Raw genomic sequence first — 20,717 nt, 5'->3', positions numbered from 1 at the left:
AGTCATCTAAAGCTTTCTTCTTCTCTGTCACTATATTAACTGCACAAATGACTGACTTTAAAACTGCGTCTTTGTCTTTTCGTTTTCTCTCAAGATCCTTCTTTACGGTTTCATGCTCTGTGTCGGTCTGAAGATGCTCGTTTTCATTCCAGTTTTCTCTCTCCACTGACTCTGGACTCATCCCTCTGGACCTCCACATCATGCAGTAATAATCCAAGTTGATAGATCTGGTCCTGCAGATCCTTCCTGTGATCCATTAAAAAGTTAACTGGCTCCCACCACATCCCTGCGCTCTTCTTCTACTTCATTTAACTGCACTTTGAGGTTTTCTTCTTTCTTGTCCAAATCCTTCACCTCCACACTCTCTGTCGTGGCCTGCACTGCTTCTCCTTTTTCATCAACGAGAGTGTGAAGCTCTGTGTAGTTAATTAAACTCCCTGTTGTTGAAGGTTTCAGTTTGTTGCCTGTTGTAAAGACAAAATAAGATACGCTGTGAATTGAGGAACAGCGAGGGAGAGTGGTGCTGTTTAATGAAGGACTTACTGTTTCCTGTCTGTCTCCATCTCCACACAACAAAGACAACTGCAACAATAACTGCGAAGGCCAAAGCCAAACTGATGATGATCCATGTCTGAGTAGCACTGCTACATGGAGCACTGAAGAAATCATCTGTAATGATAAAACACAGAACAACAACAATTAGACATCAGCTATTTGTGACTCAGTGTCCATATCAATATAGAACTTATTTCCTACCTGGAACATGAATCTCTGTCTCTCTGGTCTGGTTGGTTTTGTTCTGTTGGACTCTACAGGTGAAGCTGTTGCTGTGTCTCTTCTCCACAGTCACTCTGCTGCTGACAGTATAGAGGTCATCAAGACCTCTGACTGTCTCTGTAGGTCCAGCAGAGAGGAGGTTTCCCTCACCGTCCAGCCACAACACCTCAGGCTCTGGATACCAGCCTTTAGACTCACACTCTAACACCACTGCACTGGTTTCTTCTTCATTCTCAGGCCTCGCTAAGCTGATGTTAAGTGAGGAAACGGCACCTGATGATGAAGGGAATAAAAATGTACATTAAAAAATGTAAATAGTCTCTAGATTAAAAATCATGGAAATGCATAAACCAGTATGATCCAGACTGGGATGACTAAGAGTCAGATCTCTCCTTTACACCACTTGGGATTTTGTTATTGATCATATTAACTCTTTATCTTTGAATTCATCACTGTTTGCGAGAGTTTAAACTGACTCACCATCTCTATTTCACTAGAGGAAAAACTGGCTAAAATTTAGCAGTGATGTCAGCTGGCCTAGATCTCGAATTACTGGTTCCCTAGATAACACCAAGGTTCCAAGAATCCTGAACAGAACCGGTTCAAGAACCAGAGCTAATTTAATGGAAAACAGTGGTTTGAGGATCTGCCCTGTGAAGCCAGTATCATGTATCCACTCACCAACAACAAAATCGACTGTTGACTCTCTACTGATAGTGGGAATGAAGCATTTGTACGTTCCCTCATCAGAGAGTTTCACTCTGGGGAGTGTCAGTGAAATGTCTCCATGCTTCAGTCTGTTGGGGGACAGTGACGTTCTTCCCATGTAGGACGGATGTTTCTTATTCTCCAGTTCAACACCAGAACGCCACACGTGGACAAATCTGGGTTCCAGGTCAGGTCTCGTCCACTCCACAGTCATGTCTGAAGCGTCCATGGCAGGTTCCAGGTGGCATGGCAAGATGACGTCATCACCAACTACTGCCACTATTGGCTGAGATGGACTGACCATCTGAGGCTGACCTGAAAATAAAAAGTACACGGGGCCTATTTAATATTCTTTTTATGTCAAGGAAAGTCATTTTTGTCTCGCTCTCATGCTCCTCCTAGATTCTGAATACGTAGGTTTGATACGCAGCACAAGCTTTAAGGCGTTACCTCCACAGTGACGTGTTAGGAGAAAGAGGACAACAGCATGATGGAAAACCAAAGCACTGATGGCTCTGAGCTGAGGTTTAAAAGACCATCCATCTCTCCGGTGAAGCATCCTGGAGTTTGAAAACACATGAAATTTGGTTGACTGGATACAAAATAGTAAAAGCAGTAATACTGATATGTTATTAACAAATCTTAAGGCAGGGAGAATATTTTGTGAAGTTTATTGTCAAAACAGCAGGTAATAGATCAGTTTTCATGTGAATACACAATAAGAAACAGCTGCTAACGAGTTAACGCTCAAACTTTAATATGAGGCTTCATAAAACAGCATTTACAGTAAGTCAAATCACACTTATGTCAAAACTCCCAATATTTCTGTCATGTGAGTAAACATCCTACATTTTCTGTGTGGTGTCATACAGTTCCTATAAGTGTAACGTCTGCCATCTGTGGGACTACAGTTACCTGCTTTCTTGGTGTTTAGTCACATGATAAAAAGACTGAGATTTTCTGTATTCACCTATTAAACGTGTTTTTCTTCAGTGTTTATTCAGTAATGTGTTGGGGAGGTTTGTCACTTTAAAAGAGTGAATTTAACATGCTGCAGATCAGCCAGTCCTGTAACTCTGTACATTATTGATAAAACAGTGTTTTGGAATTATAAAGCAGATCCCCCTCCACAGACTACTGAGAGGAATACAAGCAAGTCAAAATGGTTTTCCTTTTTTATGTTTAATTAAAAGTAGAACATAGTTTCAGCCTACCTGTTCACTGGTTCACACAATCACCCCGTCTCAGACAGTCTAGTAACAAAGTCCAGTAAAATCACATGAAAAGGATCACATGAACAGTAATATCCTGCTTTGTTAATCTTTAACGAGCAGCACTATGACAAATATGTTCAAATAATTACATATAGTAACTACTGTACTGTTTATTGTTTACTTAGATTTGATTAGACTGAACTTTGCAAGGCAGGCCAGCTTTATTAATAAAGCACCATTCAAACACAAGGACATTCAAAGTGCTTTACAGTGGCATAGAAACACATTAAAGATAAAACATTAAGAAAACTGAAAAAAAAGCATTTACATGACAATAAAAACAACAGCTAAAACAAGCCAATAAATAGCTCAAAATTAAAAGGGGGTTGTACATTATGGGTAAGCTGCAGGAAATGAAATTTTATGGGATTAGTGAAGTACTTGCATCTTGTTCAGACAGAAATCCTCTAATACTTCCTATGTTTTTAAGGTGGTATTGTCTTGTCTTTAGATAAGAGTCTGTAACTGCACCAAGATTTCTAGCTTGAATTGTAGATGTTAGTGTCATGGATTCAAGGTGAAAACTGACTTTAAATCTTTCTTCTTTGGACCCAGAGCAATGATTTCAGTTTTTCTCTGTTCAACTGTAGCAAGTCAGCTCAAAATTAATCAAAATGAGTAAGCTCACTGGTCTCAGTCCATCTTGTCTACATGTAAGCTTTAATTTAAGGTTCAGAATAATGTTCCTCTCTTGATGCTAACATTATAGCAGTTTCATTTACCTCCTCTTTGTGACAGCTCAGATTTTTGGAGGTTTTTTGAGTCTCTTCTCGTTCCTTTTCTGCTGCTGTCATTCTCGCAATCACTTCATCTGTTGTCTGTAGTTGTTTTTCAGAGTTGTTGAGACATTCCTCAAGTCCAACTCGTCTCTTTTCCAGTTCTTTACAGGTCTCTGCTAGATTGGCCTTAACTTCATCAGGTAATATGCTGGACAAAAACAATTTATTTCTATACTCCAGCTGCTGCTTCTTCTCACTCATCTCTGTCTCCACCTCTTTCAGCTCTGATCTTAGTTGGTCTCTTAAGTTCTCCTGTTGGTTCCTTTGGCCCATCAGTATTTCCATCACCTCTACCTTTTCTTCCTCTTCTCCTCTCTCTTTGACATCCTTCATTTTATTCATTTCTGTGGTGACATGAAAAATGACGGTAAGTATACGTTATGTTAAATGTTTCATTCAAAAATGGGGAAAACAAGTTTAAACACATTTTGGGTAAATCTGAGGAAAAAAGTTTTGTCATGAAATATTATACATCACTGTTCCTGCAGTAGTATCATGGCATCAAGAGAGAAGTGTAATGAAATTAGAACTTACTACTTTTGTTTGGTCTCCATTTCCACACAACAATGAAAACTGCAATACTTGCAATAAACAAGAATCCAGCAGCCACAATAACGAGGATATGAATGTTAGATTCATGGCATGTAACGAAGACGTCATCTGGAACACAGAGGAAAAAAGAGATTTAATAAAACAAACTGTCCGTTCACCTCAAAACATTTTTCTCTTCTCAACAGGTGTTCCAGACCAATGCAACTGAAGTGAATGGAGCCTCTGTCGTCCCCTGAATACTTTGCTCTGGCTGTCTTAAACTGCTGCAATGAGACACAGCAAGTTGAAGAGTAATGCTGAACTGTAGATCAGGTAAAAAGACGTTCTACCTGGAACATGTATGTGTGTCTCTCTGGCCTGGTTGGTTTTGTTCTGTTGGACTCTACAGGTGAAGCTGTTGCTGTGTCTCTTCTCCACAGTCACTCTGCTGCTGACAGTATAGAGGTCATCAGGACCTCTGACTGTCTCTGTAGGTCCAGCAGAGAGGAGGTTTCCCTCACCGTCCAGCCACAACACCTCAGGCTCTGGATACCAGCCTTTAGACTCACACTCTAACACCACTGCTCTGGTTCCTTCTTCATTCCCAGGCCTCAATAAGATGATGTTAAGTGAGGAAACGGCACCTGTTGATGAAGGGAATAAAAATGTACATTAACATGTTTAGTATAAATGAAGATGCTTAGAAATACATGGACAAACTTTTATTTCCCAGGCGGTTAAACATATAAAAGGCAGGTCTTAAATGATATTAATCGTCATTATCACTGCTTGTTCGTGACACAGATAGTACCACAGTTCCAAGAGTCGTGAACAGAACTGATTAAAGAACCAGAGGTAAAGCCAGCACTCACCAACAACAAGCTCGACTGTAGACTCTCTGCTGATGGTGGGAACGAAGCATTTGTACGTTCCCTCATCAGAGAGTTTCACTCTGGGGAGTGTCAGTGAAATGTCTCCATGCTTCAGTCTGTTGGGGGACAGTGACGTTCTTCTCATATAGGACGGATGTTTCTTATTCTCCAGTTCAACACCAGAACGCCACACGTGGACAAATCTGGGTTCCAGGTCAGGTCTCGTCCACTCCACAGTCATTTCTGAAGCATCCATGGCAGGTTCCAGGTGGCATGGCAACATGACGTCATCACCAACTACTGCCACTATTGGCTGAGATGGACTGACCATCTGAGGCTGACCTGAAAAGATGTGTTCAAATGCATAAGGTTTTCACATTTAATATTATTTTATGTCAGAGGACCACACCCAGGAAAAAGACCGCCAACCCTCTATTCATCACTGTAAGATCCACAGATTAAATGACCACGTCATTTGTAGACTTTGCACTTTGTACATGATTCATGCCCCTCAGTCATTCTGTGTGTAGTCATACTCATGTGTCTCTTTGTGATTGTTTTGAATTGTGCTTTAAGGTGTTACCTCCACAGTGATGTGTTAGGAGAAGAAAGAAAACGGCGTGATGGAAAACCAAAGCACGGAAGGCCCTGGGTTGAGGTTTCAAAGGTTGTTCATTCTTCAGCTGAAGCATCCTGTGTTGAAAATGAAAAGGTTTAAAAATAGTAATCCCTAGAAAGAATACATAAAACTGATTAAAGCAATAAACAAACAGTGAAGAATTATTTCTGGAGACGAGAAAGTAAAGAAGTAAAGAAAACAGCTACCACCTGTGGGACTACAGTTCCCAGCTTCCCTGGTGCTTAGTCACATGACAATTAGACAGGTTTTCTGTCTTTTGATTAATGGTTTAAATTCATGTATTACATATCAGTTGTTTTGCTGACATTTCATCTATAATATTGTTTTATAGTTGTAAATGTTGCTGTACATGTAGACCTGAAAACAATATTATTAGCAGTAACCAATAATAATACAACACATCTTCTTTGTAGCGTCCTTGTTTCCACATTCTGACTTTGAACACACTGAAGTCAGAACAACTTGGAGAATGGGACAATTTGAGAAGCATGTGAAGGCAACACGCAGCATGTGAGAGAGGAGGTATGTCACTTCAAAGATGCTGTATGTGAGTATTTAAGTTCAAAACATTCAAAGCTTAATTACTGCTGTCAAACAGGATGTGGTCCAAAGACGTCTTTGTATAAATGTCACTGCCTGTCTCTTGTCTGACAATCTGTCCAAAACACACACAGTCTTGCGGTGGCAGAGCGGAACACTCCCCCGTCATGGTAATGAAACTGGCACTAAGGCCATGCACACAACTGTGGTCAGGTTCTGAGGGAAAAGGAGCATTTCCTTGTTTCGTATGATAAAATTGGACGTGTCATATTGTTGGTTATATACGGCTTCCTTTTCATGTGGAGTATGAATTCAACCATTCAACACTCAGCCTCTTTAGAATGATGAATTTCATGTGTTGTAAATCTGCCAGTTCTGTTGAGACACATCCTCTCTACAGACTAATAAGAGGAACTTAAACATGTCATAGTAGTTTCTCCTTCTTTATATTGAATGAAAAGTAAAACATAGTTTGGTCCTACCTGTGACCTGTTGGCGTGTTCACAGTCACCTTGTCTCACACTGAGGTAATGGTCAAAGTCCAGTAAAACGACAGGATGTGATATCCAGCATTCTGTTAATATTTAACAGACAGAACTCTGTTTGATGAAGTTAATGTGAGTATTTAATTAGAAGTCACTGTATTTACATTTTATTGGTTGCAGAGTTTTTAATGTAAATTGTTAATAAGAGTGAAATGGTCTGGTAAAATATTTACAGGAGGATTTACTGCAGAGGGCAGTGTAGAAACATAAAGGTAGATGTATTCATGAGTTACAGACAAGAGACAAGTGCATGCAAGAGGACATTAATTATTCCGGTCAATGTTTAAAATCAACTTAACAGAAAGTGAACAAGACACTGTGTTACTGCAACGTCCCCAGTTCACATCCAGCTTCAGACCTGCTGTATTCTCCATCCCTGTCCCGCCTCATCTCACCTCTCCACTGTCGGCTCTGTAATACACTCAAAACATGAAAAAGATTGTTTGAACTTCAATCTGCATCCAGATAACACAACTTTGTGCTCGTCAATCCTCCTCACGTGTCGTGATGACTGGTTTTCAACCACAGCAGCTCGTCTATCAGAGAAGTTTTTCAATCTAAAGTTAGCATCGCCTCATCAGTAAATAAGCCCACCAGGAAGTAGACCACGTCAGTCTGATGTTCAGCAGCAAGACAACATGGAGCCCAGAGCTTTCTGCTTCACTCTGTGTGAGTGCGAATCTGTCTCTGTTTCTGTTAGCACTGTCTGTCATTTTCTGTCCCAGTTACAATATTTGATAGAAAAAACTCATTAGATCATTAGATTTAACTCTTGTTTTGTCTCCTCAGCGATGATGGTGATGATCCTGCTGTGTAAGCAGGATCAGAGAGTTGGTAAGAACCTGTTATTTTCTCACTGATGAAAATTATTCAGCATTTTGAAGGAAACAGTTTGTGGAGGAGGATTTACGGCAGGACGTCAGAGAATATGCTCCTTTGTGATTTTTACTGAGGCTGTATTACTCTTTATACATTATTTTGCACTATGCATTATTTATCTAAATCTTGTATCATTAACTTTGAGGTATATTCCAGCAGTTTTGAATTTCAAGAACAAATGTCTTAATTAAATCTCTTTCTTTTTCTTTGTCTCAGATGCAGCTTCTCTTCGTATTGATCCAAACAGATTACAGTTCTTTGAATATGAGACTGTAACTTTTTACTGTGAAGGGTTCTATTGTGAAGTTAGACTTATGACCAGAGGGAAAATACCCTCATGTACAAACAGTGAGACACAGACAGCATCGTCCTGCACCATTAAGAATGTTTATCCAGAGGACAGTGGAGAGTACTGGTGCGAGACTGGAGCTGGAGAAAGAAGCAACAGTGTCACCATCACTGTCACTAGTATGTTTACAATAAATGATCATAATGACAACATGAGTTTAATGTGAAATAAACATCAAACCTCTGTTGTTCAGATGGTTCTGTGATCCTGGAGAGTCCTGCTCTGCCTGTGATGGAGGGAGACTCTGTGACTCTGAGCTGCAGACACAAGACGACCTCCAACCTCACAGCTACTTTCTATAAAGATGGAGTCGTCATGGGGAACAGCTCTACAGGAAATATGACCATCCACAGTGTGTCCAGGTCTGATGAAGGACTGTACAAGTGTAACATCTCTGGATCTGGAGAATCAGCAGAGAGCAGACTGACTGTCAGAGGTGAGACACAGCAATGTTTCAAAATGAAATGTCTGCATTACATCCTGCAGTTTTTTCTGCTACAGACTTAAATTCTTGCCAAATTCCTGGCATGTAAATCAAAAGTGTCTTATTCATATCAAGAGAAGAAGCTCTTATTGGCCATTTTGTTTTAAGATTCATCTTTGTCATTGCACAAAGTATCAGTACAACACAATGCAGTTCAGAATCTAATCCCATATGGTGCAAAGCCGCCGATTTATTTTTTATTTTATTTGAATTAGGAAATAATGCGACATGTAAGCACTGCCATGTCTCATGCACATATTTTTCATTTTAGTTGCACCTCACACAGAGACTCCCTCCTCAGACCACAGCTGCCACATTTACCTGATCTTAAGAACTGTGTTCACCATTGTGATGGTGGCTCTGCTGCTGCTGCTGCTGGGACTGATGCACTGTGGGAAACTCAGAGTGTTTCAGAAAAATAACTCACGTCTAGGTGGATGTAACTGTAACTGTCACAATACAGAAAACAATGGAGTGAATGACCAGGAATAGCACAGTGAAGAGATAATGAACAGGTAACATCCCATCATGCTTCACCTGGATGCACAGCTTTCTATTTGTTCTTCTTTGCATGTGTTATTGTCCATGACGTCTTCTACATGTGCACAGTAGATGTAGAACAAGTGCACCTCCGCTATATTTTCTATTCTAAGTTAGCTGGTTATTTCTGTTACTTTGCAGCCTGTTTTTCTAAGGTTTCAGAGGTACATGTATCATGTGGTGCGACTGTATCAAGAGATGAATGTTTTAAAAATAAAGTCAGCTGTGGTCAAAGTCAAATACAAACACTGTCTTTTTTTTTTCACTTTGACCACACCTCTGACAAACTCTGCAGAATAACCACAGCATCTCTACATCTCTGTGAAAAGACTGTGGGGAGCGTGGGAACACGAGAGACTTAGGCTGGTAGCAAACCTTCAGTGCTGCAGTGGCACACACTTATGAACCCACATGTCACTCTGTGGCTGAGAATAAAGTATTCATTTTATAAACTCTCTCCAATAGAGATGCTCAGTTACTTGTGATGAAATCAGCTGCAGCAGGTCAGTGCTGCTGGTGATGATGAATTTCACTGACTTTGATAAACAAAATCACATTGATGTTGCATGAACAGCTGAACTATGCCACACAGGAAGATGCCTCTCTTGACCTACTTTACATCCCAGTCTGATGCTCAGACAACAGCAAGACAACATGGAGGTCAGAGCTCTCTGCTTCAAACTGTGTGAGTACTGACACTGACTGAAAAAACAATTAAGATTTAAAGTTAATAAGGGTGGTAAAATATCTGTGATGTTTCACAGATTTCATTCAGAGCAAAGTCTGTGTTTTTGATTTGAAGTATTGTGTGTGGGGTGGTGAAGGTGCCACCACCCCACATATTTCTTTCCTGCTTGACAATGCTTGAAGTTTCTTGGCTGAAATGTTTCTGAGTTTTATTGAGCAATGAATTTCTTATGATGACATCACAAGGCATCATTAAGTTTTCATGATTTAAATCTTGTGGTGGTAATCCCTGGTTGGTTTAATTAGCTTCTTAACTGTGGAGGACTGTGGAGGTTAGTCAGTTTTCTGAGACTGAATCATTGTGATTTTACTGCAGACAATGCTAGAAGCACAAATAAAAGATGTGTAAAGTTACATGGATAAAAGACAATACTGAAAAACCGGAGCGTTCCATCATAGTAATGGCTGAGGATGGTTCATTGGCACCATGGAAACCATCACCATCATGGAACATGAGGCGGCATATGATATCATCCGCTAATATCATGGCCACTTAGCAACACAATGCCATATTTAAACTCAGACTTAAACTAACATTGTTATATATTATTTCGAATTTTATAGTGAAGTTTGTTTTTAAATGTCATTAAGTGTAGCTCTTATGACCCTATAGCCATATGTGGCTGATTGCTTTAAAATCTTAAATGTACTCAACTTATTAGAAAAGACTGTATTACTGAGTTCTACCACTTTATATGATATTGTGTTGGTCAACATGTTTGAAATTGAATTTGCATGGTTCATATAACCCCAGCTCTAAGCTCTTTAGCTAAGGATGCTTTCACACCTACTGTTTTTGGGTTTGGACCTCACCACCTTTCAGTTTTGTCTGAACCAGAATAGCAGGTGTGAAAGGTCCAAAGGACCAAAATTTGGCCCAGTCAGAAGAGATGATCTCTGTTCAGATCAATCTGAACATTGCTTTGTTTAGTTTGCAGTGGGAAATCACTTTTTTTGGATGTCTAAGACTTTTGGGCCAATTACAGGAAGTCAAGTTGAGGTTAAAATGAGCTGTGGTGCCAGATGAGACTGAAAGACATTGTAGATTTTGCTAGCTGGCTATGTCGTCGTCCCGCAAATGTATCTTCCCTGGATGCCAGAGTTTGCAGAGCAGCTTGGTTGTCACCTTTTTTAAATTTTCAAAGGCATCAAGAGGAGGTAAGTAAGTGACCGTTTCACTCCAGTTAGTTTTACAAAGTTTCATCAGAGACACCTGGAATACACCAGTAATCCGCTTTCACTTTTAAATGACGCCGAACCGACCAAAAAGTTCCTCTGCACCTTCCAGCTAGACAAAATTGAGATTTTTTTTGGTAATTTTTAGTCATGCTAGCAACGTGTGTCCAGTGTTGGCAAAGTAATTTCAACAGTCTGGTCCAGACTGAAATATGTCAACAGCTACTGGATGAATTGTAATAAAATTATGATATATTCATGGTTCCAGCAGAATCTTTGTTTGTTTTTTTTTTGTTTGTTTGTTTTTTTTTTGGTTTAGTGCTAAAAAATGTTAGTTTACTCCCACACTACACAAAAGTAATGAACAATATAAACATTAATCCTGCTAAACATCATCAATAGCATTATCACTGTGAGCATGTTAGCATGCAGACATTAGCATTTAGCTCAGACCACTGCTATGCACAGTCTCACAGAGCTGCTAGTATACTCTATAGTAGACTCTTGGTCTTGTTTAAGCCTCGCTGTCACCTAGAGAAAATAGCACCAGTCATTTTCAGTTTATATTCTTATTCATATGTTGACCAGAGGCCCATCTCCTGTGTAGGTCTGCCTTTATTCTCTGGCTCCACCTACTCACGTTTAGCTTTAACCACAGAGACTATTTGTACCATGACAGCAGCCCTGTCTCTGAAAAAGGTGTTTCAATGAAAAAAAAAAAACTTGTGCGAACAGCAGAAGTAAGCTACACAGGAAGGTATCACTTCTCACAGACTTCACACGTCAGCCTGATGTTCAGCCAGACAACAGCAAGACAACATGGAGGTCACAGCTCTCTGCTTCAGACTGTGTGAGTACTGAGTCCATCTTTATTTCCTGAAACATTGATCAGAAGGTCATTTGAAGCTAGTGAGGCTGTTAATAACGTCTGTGATGTTTCACAGGTTTTATGTAGCAGAACCTCTTTGAACTGTTTGATTTAAAAAAAACAAAGGAGTACTTTGAGCAGAAGTATTGTATTTTTCTGTTATATATGTTAGAATATTCTGACCTTAAACAGTAGCTATAGTAGCTGCAGAAATCAATAAAACATGTAGATGCTACAAACATGTCTGTGTGATGTTTAACTCTTTTGTCTCCTCAGTGATGACGGTGATGATCCTGTGTGAGCATGGTCAGAGAGTTGGTAAGAACTGGTTATTTTCTCACTGATATGAAAATTACTGAATTGAAATTTTCAGCAGTTTTGAATTTCAAGAACAAATGTCTTAATTAAATCTCTTTCTTTTTCTTTGTCTCAGATGCAGCTTCTCTTCGTATTGATCCAAACAGATTACAGTTCTTTGAATATGAGACTGTAACTTTTTACTGTGAAGGGTTCTATGGTGAAGTTAGACGTACGACCAGAGGGAAAATACCCTCATGTACAAACAGTGAGACACAGACAGCATCGTCCTGCACCATTAAGAATGTTTATCCAGAGGACAGTGGAGAGTACTGGTGCAAGACTGGAGCTGGAGAAAGAAGCAACAATGTCACCATCACTGTCACTAGTATGTTTACAATAAATGATCATAATGACAACATGAGTTTAACGTGAAATAAACATCAAACCTCTGTTGTTCAGATGGTTCTGTGATCCTGGAGAGTCCTGCTCTGCCTGTGATGGAGGGAGACTCTGTGACTCTGAGCTGCAGAAACAAGACGACCTCCAACCTCACAGCTACTTTCTATAAAGATGGAGTCGTCATGGGGAACAGCTCTACAGGAAATATGACCATCCACAGTGTGTCCAGGTCTGATGAAGGACTGTACAAGTGCAGCATCTGTGGTTCTGGAGAATCAGCAGAGAGCAGACTGACTGTCAGAGGTGAGACACAGCAACGTTTCCAAATGAAATGTCTATATACTGCTGTAGCTCACTTTCTTCCTGCTACAGATTTTAACTCTTTAAGTCTTAAGGTTGTTGAATCTGATGGTTGTTAAATTATTGTCAGATTCCCAGCATTTGAAGTTTGAATGTCTGATTGAACTTCAGGGTGTTTTTAGAATTTCCTGTCCGCCATTTTGTAACATTGCACAATATCACAAGCATGAAGACGCTCAAACAGACAATAAAATCAGAAGTTTAAACTTTGTTCTCCTTTTCACTGTTCAACCTTTTCAATCCAGTTCAGACTTTCAAACTTTGCTTTCAACCACTTTATGCCTCCAGACACTACAAAGGATGACAAAGAGACTCGTACTTCCTCCTCCGAGGCCACACCGTGGATCGTTGTCACTGTCTTACTGGTGGTTTTGCTGTTCCTCGTGGGACTACACCACTTCGGCAAAAATTACTGGGACAGAGGTAAGCAACTTTAAATACAGGACATATTTCATACAGTTTTCCTGCTGTTTACTGTTTATCACCTCTGCTGTGCTGCACTTCCAAGAGATGTCAGTCAGTCAAAATGTCAGCAGTTGGTTCCAAACCAACTGCAGATTTAGTTGAAACAAAACAGTCAGTTGAGGTGGAGTTGGTGCATTTCGAGCATTTTACTCTGAAAACTGGTTATTTTGTCGTCAGTAACAAAGTTTGCAACAAAATGTGGAGCAACAACCATCAAATCAGTGTCAAAGCTCAGTTACCTCCAGTGCCACAGCATTTTAAGGACAGGATCACGGTTTTTGTTCTAGTTTTATGAAAAGTAGAATTCATTTAATGAATTATCTCCTCGGTCTGGATTTCTACTGATGCAGTTATTTTTCCTTCCTCGTACCACAGTGTTGCCCTGCCTGTCCACTCTGATATCTACAACAGGCTCGGCTGAGGATCGAACAGGTGAGAAAACAAACCATACTACACAGTATTTATAAATATTAAAATGAGACACATACTCATACTTATCTTTCTCTGTGCCTGTGTAGGTGTTTGTCTATCTTCAGTATTTGCTCTGTAAATTCAGATATGCTGTATTTTTCTCTCTCTGTAGGGGCCGGTGCAGCTGATGCAGACAGAGAGACAAACGCTGCTGTAACAGAAAACAGGAGGAGGACAGGTACTTCACTCAAAACATGACATGTTTTACCCTGCAGAGGTGTGGGTAGGGTGGAGGTGATGAGCAGACAGCTGCCCCTGGGGTAACAGAACAGAACTACATTACATGTAAAGTTTCTCAGTCAGATACTCAGACTCAGCCTTAACATGATCCAGAGCATCATCACTGATGTTGTTGTGTTAATGTGTCAGCTGACTAACACTGTCTCTCTACATTAGATGAGAATGAACTGTCATCTACACCCATTTACTACACCCTGGGCGATGATGACACTCAACTCGGTGAGATTCATTGTGATTAATGAGCCATTTGAATGGTAACTGATAAAGGGAATAACTAACATCAGAGAAGTTTGTAGTGAGGTTTGTCTGTAGTATGTGCTCATGTAGTGATGCTGTGTAGTTTCTGTCTCTGTAGGAGCCAGTGCAGCTGACGCAGACAAAGGAACATATGCTGCTGTAACAAAAAAGAGGAAAAAGAAAGGTACTCCACTGGAGACATGAAATGTTACTGTCCTACTGTTCCAGTTATTGTCAACTAGAAACTATCACATCTACATTATGTATTAAAGTGGCTAAAACTGATTGATTTGGTTCAAAAATCCTCCATCTCGCACATTAATCCTAACAACACAAGACTGGTACCACAGAGATTGTTCTGTTGTGTTACAAGGATAAAAAGTTAAAAACTAGGGGTCTATAGAGCAGGTCAGTGTTGCCTTTGTGTTAGACATGCAGGCACTGATGATAGGTGTGTAGGTGGAGGTGCTTATTTGAGCTTCCTCAACTCAAACCACTGAGAAAAAAAGAAGTGTGAGTAGAGGGGAGTTTATTATTAGACTTTATACAGCAGAGGGTGACATCAGGGATGTAACAGAACGTGATGCATAAAATTTAAAGTTTCTGCATTATTCTTCATTAAAAATGTTTTCTTAGCTTCCAAAGGAAATACTGTTTTCCTTACACACTGATCTGATTCTCTGTTTGGCCCAAATTTAGAGATATTTATGGTTTAAAAACATTAATATGGTACTTAAAGCCCATGAATCAAGCATATAAAAAACTTGTCCAAAATATGAAATTATTAAGATCAAATGAATGGTAGAAGTGATGTTAAGAGAAATATAGATTTGGGTGTCATCTATATAAAAATGAATAAAGATGCACAACAATTGAGGGGGAAAAAAATCCAGAGAAAGTGAAATAGGACCCAGCTTTGAGCCCTGGGGTACACCACAAAGCACAGGAGCACAGAATGAACATTTATAACATAGCATTTTCTACATTTTAAAGGAATAGTCCAACGTTTTTGTAAATACGCTTTTTACGTTTCTTTGTGAGAGTTAGAGGAGAAGATGTAGCCAAACTTAACATAAAGCTAAGCTATTTTAAGCTAATATTGAAAGTAAGAAGTTGAAGTTTTAAATGGAGTTACATACATCTGTGGGCGTGGTGACCTTGTTTGTTCATATTGTCATTGGTTGCCATGCAACCAGCACAAACTCCAGGAAGTTCACAATTAGACATTTTTACATTTTTATTTTTTGTTTCTTATTTATTGAGCTTAGGAAGTGTTGATCTTTTTATGTACCAACACTGTCTCTCTCCATCAGATGGGAATGAAATGTCATCTAAAGCCATTTACTACTCCCTGGGCCATGATGACAATCAGCAACTTGGTGAGACTCACTGTGATTAAAAAGCCGTTGGTAACTGATAATGGGTCAGTAATAAATAAAGTGAAAGTTTCTCTCTGGCAGCCAGTGCAGCTGATGCAGACAAAGCATACGCTGCTGTAACAAAGAAGAGGAAGCAGAAAGGTACGTCAATAGAAACATGACATGTTATTGTTTTACTTTCCTTCTATTGTCAAGTTCAGGTCACAGCTGACTAACACAGCATTTACCCTGTGCATTAAGCAGCTAAAACTGATAAGAATTTCTCATACTGTGCATCCAGAGTATTAATTCAATGTTTAAAAACATTCTAGTCAGTGAAAATTGTCGCAACACACTGACATAATTCCATCTTTTTTGAAAGCAGAACCAAAAGTGTCCAACACCACAGCTTCATCTGTTTCCTCAGCAGGTATCAACCCATCGTCAACAGAAGATGCCTTCTACTCTACAATCAGTTAGGTAACAGCACCAGTTCCAGCTGAATTTCCCAGCACACGTTTGTCACAGCTTTGATTCTCATGCTTTTCCAAACAAAGAAAGCAGTTTTGCAACAAAAATGTCTTGATAGAAAATATTTTTAACTTTGTTTTTCACCACTAGCTCTACTTCATGTCCTGTGTGTCACGGAGGGAGCTGACTGAGGGAGGAGCTTTGAAAGACTGTTTCACTCAGTGTACATAAATTAACAACACCGTGATGTGAGTGCAACAAGGAAGCGACACAGTTGTTCAGATGTTCAGTGTTGTTGTAAATGAACATGCTATTTTAGCCTCATGTGTTTACTGTGTCAGTCTGTATCTGTACCAATAATGTAAAAACAATAACAGAAGAATAATTTTACCTCAGATGTGTCACATCATTACTTTGATGAGCATGTTGATAAAATGGTTCAGTAAAATAGTAAACAGTGTGTGTATTCATATTTCATGACAGTGTATCTCACATTATTGTAAATACATGGGAACTTTGAAGCATTTTAAAAAGGACTGATGTGGTTCATCGTCATACGGCCTTCATCTGAGCTCTGTGTCTATTTCTGAGACCTATCAGTTTCTTATGGTCTAACAGTTAACCACTTTGTTCCATCTGTGTTCTGTGTTCATGGCATGTGAGAACACTGAGCTGCAGCAGCCCTGAAATACACTCTCTGTGGTTGACTGCTAACTTACTTACACTTGTTGTGTTACATTCATCTGAAGCAGTCATACTGAGTTTGTGGTCAACAATGTAATATTATTGTGAACGTGATAAACTACATGTGTGCTAAAGGTGTTTGTCAGGGTCCTTGTTTGATCACGCTGATAGATCCTGTTGAACACGTAATCTGCTCTTTAAGCAGTGTCTGTCCTGATGAAGAGATATTTCACTGAAACATTTTGATAAGGGAGTCCACTGATTGCACAGGTTCTATTAAAATGAACCAAATACATTTCAAATGTTTTTTAAAACCCTAATTCTGAGACATATACAGTAGTGCAAGTACAGTAGTCAAAGTGAAAGTGTTTCTCTTTATGACAGAAGTGTTGGAGGTGCCAGTGCAAACACTGAGAATATGATACAATGAATGATAAGCATGTGGTTAGTGAATGAAATGTTAAACAACTTTATTTCCTCCTTTCAGTTCATTTTTGGCAGGTTTCCCGTAAAACGAGGTGAAGCACAGCCTTCTTAATGGTAATGTTGTATAATAGGATTTTTTTTTTATCATGAGACCTGACCAGTAATTTTAGATCATCTGATTCCAAGGCATTTGTGAGTGATATATATGAGGACCCATCCCCCATTTTAAAAAAGTCAAGGAAGTCATGCCATTTGCAGTCAAGCTGGGGAAAAAAATCCAGCACTAACCGAAAGTATTTAAGAGGCCACTTAACTTCAGGTTGATGTTACTGCGCGTTTTGACATTTAAGCTCCTGAAAGGGTAAGAATCTGTCGTTTTATTTGACTCTTTATCGACAGTCGTTAAAATTTCACCATGAGTGTATAAACATAACAATATACTTAGTATAGAAATGTATTAAATTATTGAGGAACATAGATAGATGTTGTGTTGTTACATCTACACCATTACATTTAAAAAAAACTGCAAAACTTAACATTGTATCTAACTGTGTGTGTGTGTGTGTGTGTGTGTGAGCAAGTTAAAATGAAAAATTATTATTATTTAACTGTGTACATAAACAATATAGTATTTGTGGGCAAAAATATAAATGTAAGGAATTGTGCAAAATGCAGACTGTAGAGCAGAATATGTTACACTCAGTGTAAGAAAAACAACCCTGTACATTTTATCACATTATTACATCAGTTCCTTAAAGTCAGGACTTTCCAGGATTGAATAATGTCTAATGTATTTTTCTCTTCCTCTTCATCCTCATCATGACACCAGAAAGGAGAGAAGACACGTAATAACTGAAATGGAGGTGAAATGGAAATTATGTGGGTATTTTCTAGCAAAACTAATTGAAACTTCTTTTTTGGCATCATATAGAAACTTTTTTGAAGTCGAGTTGCACAGGGAAAAACAGCAGTACTCTGATTTTAGATGTGAGTTTGGATATCTTTATGAATGAAGGGTGTGATACTGTATCTGCTGAAAGTTCACATTTCCTTTAATAAGTTCCTCAAACTGTTCACGGTCTGTGGTTAACACCCACTCAGTAATGTTGCACTTCTGCTTTTCATCTCGAGGTTTACACTGGCACAGTTTGGATTTGACTGTATGATGAAATGAAGAGAGGTCAGTCAGCTTTTGCAGGACTTTACAGATATGTGTGACACTCTGTCTGGAAGAATGTTATTTTAAGCATCTTTTTGCAGCAACATCAGTCAAGGGCAAATACAATCAAGTGTCTCATGGCTAGTTGCTCAGTTCTATAAAACTTCACGACTTGCAACTGTGCAACAGCAAGTGTGCTCAATTAAACATCTGTGGAGATTCAAAAGTTAAAAGTTCCTTGTTGGAGTAAGTCATGTGTTTTTTGTTGTCTCCAGTTGCTGTCAGTGTGCTGCTGTTCACACTGTACCACAGCCACGCTGCTGCTCTCAGCCTGAAGGAGGATCTGGCTGATTGTCTGGAGGACAAAGACTACAAGGTGTTGCTGGAGACTGTGAAGACCGGCCTCCGCACATTAACAAGTCCCATCATGTTGTTATTGTTGGAGCTGGCATGGCTGGACTCACAGCTGCAAAGTTACTGCAAGATGCAGGACACAAGGTACATGCAACAGTCATCACTTATTTTTGGACGTATGACCAGCAGATTGAACTTTGATGGAGTTCGAGGGAGAAGAAAATGCGTTGCTATTCAGCTTCTCCTGACCAACTGAGCTGTGATAGGAATTGTTGCAGTAGTTGCAGGCAGTACAAACAGTATTCAAAATAGGTATTAGGTTAGTATTAATGCTGGTAGCCAGACATTTTAAACATTATAGCACTGACATTACTTGTGTTTAGCTGTCTGTATTTATGTGTTTGAATTAGGTAACTATAGTTGAGGCTAGTGGTCGTGTTGGAGGACGGGTGGAGACCTACAGGAATGAAAAAGAGGGCTGGTATGCTGAACTGGGAGCAATGAGGATTCAAGTTTTCACCAGTAAGTTGAAGCGTTACATTAAGCGCGTTAAAGTGCCTTGGTTACGAGCGCATGAAAAGTTGATACTGAGTGTCAGAGGGATCTTTCTTCATTTACTGTTTCTGTTCATCTGATAAAGAGACCTTGCAGTCACAAGCTAACTCTGCCTCAACAGCATCGTCAACTGGTTTGCTGAAGAACTGGGGGTCAAGCTGAATGAATTCATCATGGATGACCCCAACACCTTTTACCTGATCCATGGCCTGGCGGAAATGGACATACGCAGTGAAAGCAAACCCTGATATCCTGGGGTATAACGTGACGAAGAGCGAGAGGAAGAAGTCGGCCGACGAGCTGCTACAGCTGGCTTTTGCAGAAGGTACGTCAGACATGGGAAAGGACAGAGAGGTGCTTTAGCCTAACTTCTAACTTCCTGATTTAATTGACTTGATGGATGAAAGAGGCTTTATCCTTTTCTTTTTTTTGTAGGTGAAAGATGAAGTGGAGGCTCATGGCTGCTGGGCTGCTCTGAAAAATATGACCACTATTCTGTGAAGGTGAAGCATGATGTGATCTTATAGCCTGTTGTAAAGTGAGAACAGTTTGTGTTGAATACACTGATTATGTGAATCACTACTGAAATTTTAGAGATGTACAGATAGCATGAATTAGGTTTGCCATTTCCAAATGTTAGCCATCTGAAACAGTCAACCAATGTTTAACTTGATAGATATGATAAACGACACCTTTGGATCCAGCTTGAGGTCTGCAGAACAGGTTTTGCTGTATAAACCTTATTGTTTCACCTGAGGCGTAACTACCACACATGCAGGGAATGCAGTTGCTCTGGGGCCCACGCAGACGCTCACACTTGATGAGTTTTTTGTTGCCACTACCATATCAAAAGAACTGTGTACAATACAATGGGCGTTTGGATGGTAAGCAGAAAGTGTTTACAGTACTCAGTGAGCCCAGTCATCTTGATGTCATTCGTTGATCAGATAAATAGCGTTTTGCACATACAAGCAATTTATGGACTCATACAAAACAACTTTGTTTATCAGGAGTATCTGAAAGAAGAGGGAGGTCTGAGTCCAGAAGCTGTGAGAATGATTGGAGATCTGCTCAATGAACAGAGCCTTATGTACACAGCGCTGACTGAGATGATCTACGACCAGACTGACATCAGTGACAACGTCACGTAAGGCCTCAATTCCCACATTTGAACTCAAGACATAGTAATTCAGTGGCAGCAAAGTCAGTTTTGACTCTACAATACATTAGGTTGCTCTCCCAGTCTGCATCCTTGGAACAGTTCATAATCACCCTAAATATTTTATCCTACACATCTTCCACAAAAGTCATGAACAAATTGAAATGAACCATTTGTCTTTCTGTTTTGAAGGTATCATGAAGTGACTGGTGGTCAGACCTTCTCCCCAAAGCTTTTCTTAGTGTACTCGATGGCCCGATCTTACTCAACTCCAAGGTCAAGCGTATCAGCCAGTCAGATAAAGGTGTTGTCGTATCATACCAGGAAGGTCAACAGTCTTCTCTGAGGGACCTTCATGCAGATGTCGTCC

General features: G+C 39.7%; 2 protein-coding genes and 1 pseudogene across 6 annotated transcripts; 2 read left to right on the top strand and 1 right to left on the bottom strand.

Moving 5' to 3' along the window:
• Positions 1 to 264: 264 nt before the first annotated feature.
• LOC108885831 (butyrophilin subfamily 3 member A2) lies at positions 265 to 6,681 on the bottom strand. Its single transcript, XM_051067032.1, has 6 exons — positions 6,604 to 6,681; positions 5,525 to 5,634; positions 1,459 to 1,800; positions 757 to 1,050; positions 544 to 669; positions 265 to 464 (listed from the first exon to the last, which is right to left on the bottom strand). Exons 2-6 carry the CDS (start codon positions 5,631 to 5,633, stop codon positions 265 to 267), a joined length of 1,071 nt encoding a protein of 356 aa, XP_050922989.1. The 5' UTR covers position 5,634; positions 6,604 to 6,681.
• A 408-nt stretch (positions 6,682 to 7,089) lies between these two features.
• Positions 7,090 to 16,400, top strand: LOC108885834 (low affinity immunoglobulin gamma Fc region receptor III). Of its 5 annotated transcripts, none has more exons than XM_051067034.1 (13): positions 7,090 to 7,335; positions 7,456 to 7,500; positions 7,762 to 8,013; positions 12,469 to 12,711; positions 13,057 to 13,191; positions 13,609 to 13,665; positions 13,817 to 13,882; positions 14,101 to 14,163; positions 14,300 to 14,365; positions 15,495 to 15,560; positions 15,642 to 15,701; positions 15,925 to 16,019; positions 16,161 to 16,400. In XM_051067034.1, the coding sequence occupies exons 1-12, from the start codon at positions 7,305 to 7,307 to the stop codon at positions 16,017 to 16,019; spliced, it is 1,179 nt and encodes a 392-aa protein (XP_050922991.1). In that variant the 5' UTR covers positions 7,090 to 7,304; the 3' UTR covers positions 16,161 to 16,400. The 5 variants fall into 5 exon arrangements, with proteins under 5 accessions (XP_050922991.1, XP_050922993.1, XP_050922992.1 ...); XM_051067036.1 differs by lacking the exon at positions 7,762 to 8,013 and adding an exon at positions 12,143 to 12,394 and having other exon boundaries at positions 7,111 to 7,335; positions 15,970 to 16,019; XM_051067035.1 differs by lacking the exon at positions 7,762 to 8,013 and adding an exon at positions 12,143 to 12,394 and having other exon boundaries at positions 7,111 to 7,335; positions 15,967 to 16,019.
• Positions 16,401 to 17,179: 779 nt separating this feature from the next.
• On the top strand, positions 17,180 to 19,551 carry LOC108885833 (L-amino-acid oxidase-like; annotated as a pseudogene).
• Positions 19,552 to 20,717: the final 1,166 nt, after the last annotated feature.

Source organism: Lates calcarifer, unplaced genomic scaffold, assembly GCF_001640805.2.
Source record: "Lates calcarifer isolate ASB-BC8 unplaced genomic scaffold, TLL_Latcal_v3 _unitig_1038_quiver_2283, whole genome shotgun sequence".
Classification (NCBI taxonomy): Eukaryota; Metazoa; Chordata; class Actinopteri; family Centropomidae; genus Lates; species Lates calcarifer.
The sequence above is the reverse complement of the archived record's forward strand: the minus strand, read 5'-3'. Positions and strand labels throughout refer to the sequence as shown.

What these genes read in the sequence shown, in the direction of transcription:
- LOC108885831 (XM_051067032.1), bottom strand. Translation starts at nt 5,633, where the DNA reads ATGCTTCAGCTGAAGAATGAACAACCTTTGAAACCTCAACCCAGGGCC. An exon ending in CCTAACACATCACTGTGGAG is followed by an intron (nt 1,801 to 5,524) that starts GTAACACCTTAA and finishes TTTTATTTTCAG; the next exon opens with GTCAGCCTCAGATGGTCAGT. An exon ending in ATGGAGACAGACAGGAAACA is followed by an intron (nt 465 to 543) that starts GTAAGTCCTTCA and finishes TCTTTACAACAG; the next exon opens with GCAACAAACTGAAACCTTCA.
- LOC108885834 (XM_051067034.1), top strand. Translation starts at nt 7,305, where the DNA reads ATGGAGCCCAGAGCTTTCTGCTTCACTCTGT. An exon ending in TGTCACCATCACTGTCACTA is followed by an intron (nt 8,014 to 12,468) that starts GTATGTTTACAA and finishes TCTGTTGTTCAG; the next exon opens with ATGGTTCTGTGATCCTGGAG. An exon ending in CAAAAATTACTGGGACAGAG is followed by an intron (nt 13,192 to 13,608) that starts GTAAGCAACTTT and finishes CTCGTACCACAG; the next exon opens with TGTTGCCCTGCCTGTCCACT.